General features: G+C 53.1%; 1 protein-coding gene across 1 annotated transcript in view; it reads left to right on the forward strand.

Moving 5' to 3' along the window:
- Window positions 1-6000, forward strand: part of LOC311148203 (filamin-A-like) — a gene marked incomplete at its 5' end in the record, with an annotated part of 101041 nt that overhangs the window by 44149 nt on the left and 50892 nt on the right. The window contains 1 exon segment of the mRNA XM_084185083.1: window positions 905-1081. Coding sequence (XP_084041209.1) covers window positions 905-1081 — 177 coding nt within the window.

Consider the following 6000-nt stretch of genomic DNA (forward strand, 5'->3'; position numbering starts at 1 on the left):
CCGTCTCTCACAGTTGAAGTGTACCTATGATAAAAATTACAGACCTCTACATGCTTTGTAAGTAGGAAAACCAGCTAAATCTGCAGTGTATCAAATACTTGTTCTCCCCACTGTATATACAGTGCATTCGGTAAGTATTCAGACCACTTCTCTTTTTCCACATTTTGTTACGTTACAGCCTTATTCTAAAATTGATTAAATCCTGCTTGGAGTTTGCCAGAAAGCACCTAAAGGACTCTCAGACCATGAGAAACAAGATTCTCTGGTCTGATGAAACCAAGATTTAACTATTTGGCCTGAAAGCCAAGCGTCACATCTGGAGGAAGCCTGGCACCATCCCTACGGTGAAGCATGGTGGTGGCAGAATCATGCTGTGGGGATGTTTTTCAGCGGCAGGGACTGGGAGACTAGTCAGGATCGAGGGAATGATGAACGGAGCAAAGTACAGAGAGATCCTTGATGAAAACCTCCTCCAGAGCACTCAGGACCTCGGACTGGAGCGAACGTTCACCTTCCAACAGGACAACGACCCTAAGCACACAGACAAGACAATGTGGCCCAGCCAGAGCCCGGACTTGAACCCGATCAAACATCTCTGGAGAGACCTGAAAATATCTGTGCAGCGACGCTCCCCATCCAACCTGACAGAGCTTGAGAGGATCTGCAGAGAAGAATGGGAGAAACTCCCCAAATACAGGTGTGCCAAGCTTGTAGCGTCATACCCAAGAAGACTCGAGGCTGTAATCACTGCTAAAGGTGCTTCAACAAAGTACTGAGTAAAGGGTCTGAATACTTACGTAAATGTGATATTTCAGTTTTTTATTTGTAATACATTTGCAAAAAATTCTAAAATTCTAAATAAACCAGATCCTTTCTCTTTATTCTCTTTCCTTCTCTCTAGCAGGTGTCATCATCTCTTTCTATGGATATGGAGGCTGGTGTGGGAGGAGGGCGCTCCCTATTGCAGTACGGAGACAGAAAGAGGGAGAGAGAGAGACAGAGGGAGAGGGAGAGAGAGAGAGAAAGAGGAGAGAAGAAAGTCAACGAAAGGACAGGAGTCTACCCACCAGTGGAGTTTAAGGTCCTCCTTCCCCTCTCTCTCCCCCCTCTCCCTCCTCTCTCCCCCTCTCTCCCCTCTTCCACCTTCCTCTTTCTCTCCCTCCCTCCTCTCTCTCCCCCGCCCTTCTCTCTCTCTCTCCCTCCCCTCTTCCCACCTCCTCTCTCCCTCCCGCTTCCCACCTCATCTCTCTCCCCACTCCTCTCTCTCCTCCTCCCCCTCTCCCCTCCTCCTCTCTCCCCTCTCCTCTCTCTCCCTCCCCTTTTCCTCCCTTCTCTCTCTCACCTTCTCCCTCCTCTCTCCCCTCCCTGCCCCTCTCCTCTCTCCCTCCTCTCTCCCCTCCCTGCCCCTCTCCTCTCTCCCTCCCCTTTTCCTCCCTTCTCTCTCTCCCCTTCTCCTCCTCTCTCCCCTCCCTGCCCCTCTCCTCTCTCCCTCCTCTCTCCCCTCCCTGCCCCTCTCCTCTCTCCCTCCTCTCTCCCCTCCCTGCCCCTCTCCTCTCTCCCTCCTCTCTCCCCTCCCTGCCCCTCTCCTCTCTCCCTCCTCTCTCCCCTCCCTGCCCCTCTCCTCTCTCCCTCCTCTCTCCCCCTCCCTGCCCCTCTCCTCTCTCCCTCATCTCTCCCCTCCCTGCCCCTCTCCTCTCTCCCTCCTCTCTCCCCTCCCTGCCCCCCTCCTCTCTCCCCTCCCTGCCCCTCTCCTCTCTCCCTCCTCTCTCCCCTCCCTTGCCCCTCTCCTCTCTCCCTCCCCTCTCCCCTCCTCCCCTCTTCCTCCCTCCTCTCTCCCTTTTCCTCCCTTCTCTCTCTCCCCTTCTCCCTCCTCTCTCCCCTCCCTGCCCCTCTCCCTCCCCTCATTCAGTAAAGAGACTCTTTCTTATGTTGCATGGATGAATAAATGTGTGAACGTTCCATAAGCATTGTGTGAACGTTCCACCACCACTATGAAATATTTCATTGAGACTCTGACGTTGCCACAACGTAAAGAAGAGTGATACAAGACATTGCACTCGCCCAAGAAATCTGCTGCAACGTGAAAACAGAGAAGTTTAGCTTCGCATTTCATACTCTTAGTTGTTGTGGAAGTCGGCCCGATACAGCTGATTCTACCTTTAGGAGATGATATGCTCTCTCTCTCTCCCCTCAGGAGGGCGGGACAGCTGATTCTACCTTTAGGAGATGATATGCTCTCTCTCTCTCCCCTCAGGAGGGCGGGACAGCTGATTCTACCTTTAGGAGATGATATGCTCTCTCTCTCTCCCCTCAGGAGGGCGGGACAGCTGATTCTACCTTTAGGAGATGATATGCTCTCTCTCTCTCCCCCTCAGGAGGGCGGGACAGCTGATTCTACCTTTAGGAGATGATATGCTCTCTCTCTCCCCTCAGGAGGGCGGGACAGCTGATTCTACCTTTAGGAGATGATATGCTCTCTCTCTCTCTCCCCTCAGGAGGGCGGGACAGCTGATTCTACCTTTAGGAGATGATATGCTCTCTCTCTCTCCCCTCAGGAGGGCGGGACAGCTGATTCTACCTTTAGGAGATGATATGCTCTCTCTCTCTCTCCCCTCAGGAGGGCGGGACAGCTGATTCTACCTTTAGGAGATGATATGCTCTCTCTCTCTCCCCTCAGGAGGGCGGGACAGCTGATTCTACCTTTAGGAGATGATATGCTCTCTCTCTCTCCCCTCAGGAGGGCGGGACAGCTGATTCTACCTTTAGGAGATGATATGCTCTCTCTCTCTCCCCTCAGGAGGGCGGGACAGCTGATTCTACCTTTAGGAGATGATATGCTCTCTCTCTCTCCCCTCAGGAGGGCGGGACAGCTGATTCTACCTTTAGGAGATGATATGCTCTCTCTCTCTCCCCTCAGGAGGGCGGGACAGCTGATTCTACCTTTAGGAGATGATATGCTCTCTCTCTCTCCCCTCAGGAGGGCGGGACAGCTGATTCTACCTTTAGGAGATGATATGCTCTCTCTCTCTCCCCTCAGGAGGGCGGGACAGCTGATTCTACCTTTAGGAGATGATATGCTCTCTCTCCTCTCTCCCCTCAGGAGGGCGGGACAGCTGATTCTACCTTTAGGAGATGATATGCTCTCTCTCTCTCCCCTCAGGAGGGCGGGACAGCTGATTCTACCTTTAGGAGATGATATGCTCTCTCTCTCTCTCCCCTCAGGAGGGCGGGACAGCTGATTCTACCTTTAGGAGATGATATGCTCTCTCTCTCTCCCCTCAGGAGGGCGGGACAGCTGATTCTTACCTTTAGGAGATGATATGCTCTCTCTCTCTCCCTCAGGAGGGCGGGACAGCTGATTCTACCTTTAGGAGATGATATGCTCTCTCTCTCTCTCCCTCAGGAGGGCGGGACAGCTGATTCTACCTTTAGGAGATGATATGCTCTCTCTCTCTCCCCTCAGGAGGGGCGGACAGCTGATTCTACCTTTAGGAGATGATATGCTCTCTCTCTCTCTCCCCTCAGGAGGGCGGGACAGCTGATTCTACCTTTAGGAGATGATATGCTCTCTCTCTCTCCCCCTCAGGAGGGCGGGACAGCTGATTCTACCTTTAGGAGATGATATGCTCTCTCTCTCTCTCCCCTCAGGAGGGCGGGACAGCTGATTCTACCTTTAGGAGATGATATGCTCTCTCTCTCTCCCCTCAGGAGGGCGGGACAGCTGATTCTACCTTTAGGAGATGATATGCTCTCTCTCTCTCTCCCCTCAGGAGGGCGGGACAGCTGATTCTACCTTTAGGAGATGATATGCTCTCTCTCTCTCCCCTCAGGAGGGCGGGACAGCTGATTCTACCTTTAGGAGATGATATGCTCTCTCTCTCTCTCCCCTCAGGAGGGCGGGACAGCTGATTCTACCTTTAGGAGATGATATGCTCTCTCTCTCTCCCCTCAGGAGGGCGGGACAGCTGATTCTACCTTTAGGAGATGATATGCTCTCTCTCTCTCCCCTCAGGAGGGCGGGACAGCTGATTCTACCTTTAGGAGATCGATATGCTCTCTCTCTCTCTCCCCCTCAGGAGGGCGGGACAGCTGATTCTACCTTTAGGAGATGATATGCTCTCTCTCTCTCCCCTCAGGAGGGCGGGACAGCTGATTCTACCTTTAGGAGATGATATGCTCTCTCTCTCTCTCCCCTCAGGAGGGCGGGACAGCTGATTCTACCTTTAGGAGATGATATGCTCTCTCTCTCTCCCCTCAGGAGGGCGGGACAGCTGATTCTACCTTTAGGAGATGATATGCTCTCTCTCTCTCCCCCTCAGGAGGGCGGGACAGCTGATTCTACCTTTAGGAGATGATATGCTCTCTCTCTCTCCCCTCAGGAGGGCGGGACAGCTGATTCTACCTTTAGGAGATGATATGCTCTCTCTCTCTCCCCTCAGGAGGGCGGGACAGCTGATTCTACCTTTAGGAGATGATATGCTCTCTCTCTTCTCCCCTCAGGAGGGCGGGACAGCTGATTCTACCTTTAGGACTATGAGATAGCGTCTCTCTCTCTCCCCTCAGGAGGGCGGGACAGCTGATTCTACTTTAGGAGGAGTATATGCTCTCTCTCTCTCACCTCAGGTAGTGCGGGACAGCTGATTCACCTTTAGGAGATGATAGTGCTCTCTCTCTCCTCCCTCCCTACAGGATGCGGTGACAGCTGATCTCTAACCTTTAGGAGAGATGATGCTCTCCTCTCTTCTCCCCTCAGGAGGGCTGGGACAGCTGATTCTACCTTTAGGACTCTCTCCCCTCAGGAGGGCGGGACAGCTGATTCTACCTTTAGGAGATGATATGCTCTCTCTCTCTCCCCTCAGGAGGGCGGGACAGCTGATTCTACCTTTAGGAGATGATATGCTCTCTCTCTCTCCCCTCAGGAGGGCGGGACAGCTGATTCTACCTTTAGGAGATGATATGCTCTCTCTCTCTCCCCTCAGGAGGGCGGGACAGCTGATTCTACCTTTAGGAGATGATATGCTCTCTCTCTCTCCCCTCAGGAGGGCGGGACAGCTGATTCTACCTTTAGGAGATGATATGCTCTCTCTCTCTCCCCTCAGGAGGGCGGGACAGCTGATTCTACCTTTAGGAGATGATATGCTCTCTCTCTCTCCCCTCAGGAGGGCGGGACAGCTGATTCTACCTTTAGGAGATGATATGCTCTCTCTCTCTCCCCTCAGGAGGGCGGGACAGCTGATTCTACCTTTAGGAGATGATATGCTCTCTCTCTCTCCCCTCAGGAGGGCGGGACAGCTGATTCTACCTTTAGGAGATGATATGCTCTCTCTCTCTCCCCTCAGGAGGGCGGGACAGCTGATTCTACCTTTAGGAGATGATATGCTCTCTCTCTCTCCCCTCAGGAGGGCGGGACAGCTGATTCTACCTTTAGGAGATGATATGCTCTCTCTCTCTCCCCTCAGGAGGGCGGGACAGCTGATTCTACCTTTAGGAGATGATATGCTCTCTCTCTCTCCCCTCAGGAGGGCGGGACAGCTGATTCTACCTTTAGGAGATGATATGCTCTCTCTCTCTCCCCTCAGGAGGGCGGGACAGCTGATTCTACCTTTAGGAGATGATATGCTCTCTCTCTCTCCCCTCAGGAGGGCGGGACAGCTGATTCTACCTTTAGGAGATGATATGCTCTCTCTCTCTCCCCTCAGGAGGGCGGGACAGCTGATTCTACCTTTAGGAGATGATATGCTCTCTCTCTCTCCCCTCAGGAGGGCGGGACAGCTGATTCTACCTTTAGGAGATGATATGCTCTCTCTCTCTCCCCTCAGGAGGGCGGGACAGCTGATTCTACCTTTAGGAGATGATATGCTCTCTCTCTCTCCCCTCAGGAGGGCGGATACTTCACGCAGACTACCTTTAGGAGATGAAGCTCTCCCCTCAGGAGGGCGGGACAGCTGATTCTACCTTTAGGAGATGATATGCTCTCTCTCTCTCCCCTCAGGAGGGCGG

The sequence above is a fragment of the Coregonus lavaretus genome (assembly GCF_964263955.1).
Source record: "Coregonus lavaretus genome assembly, chromosome: 20".
Taxonomy (NCBI): domain Eukaryota; kingdom Metazoa; phylum Chordata; class Actinopteri; order Salmoniformes; family Salmonidae; genus Coregonus; species Coregonus lavaretus.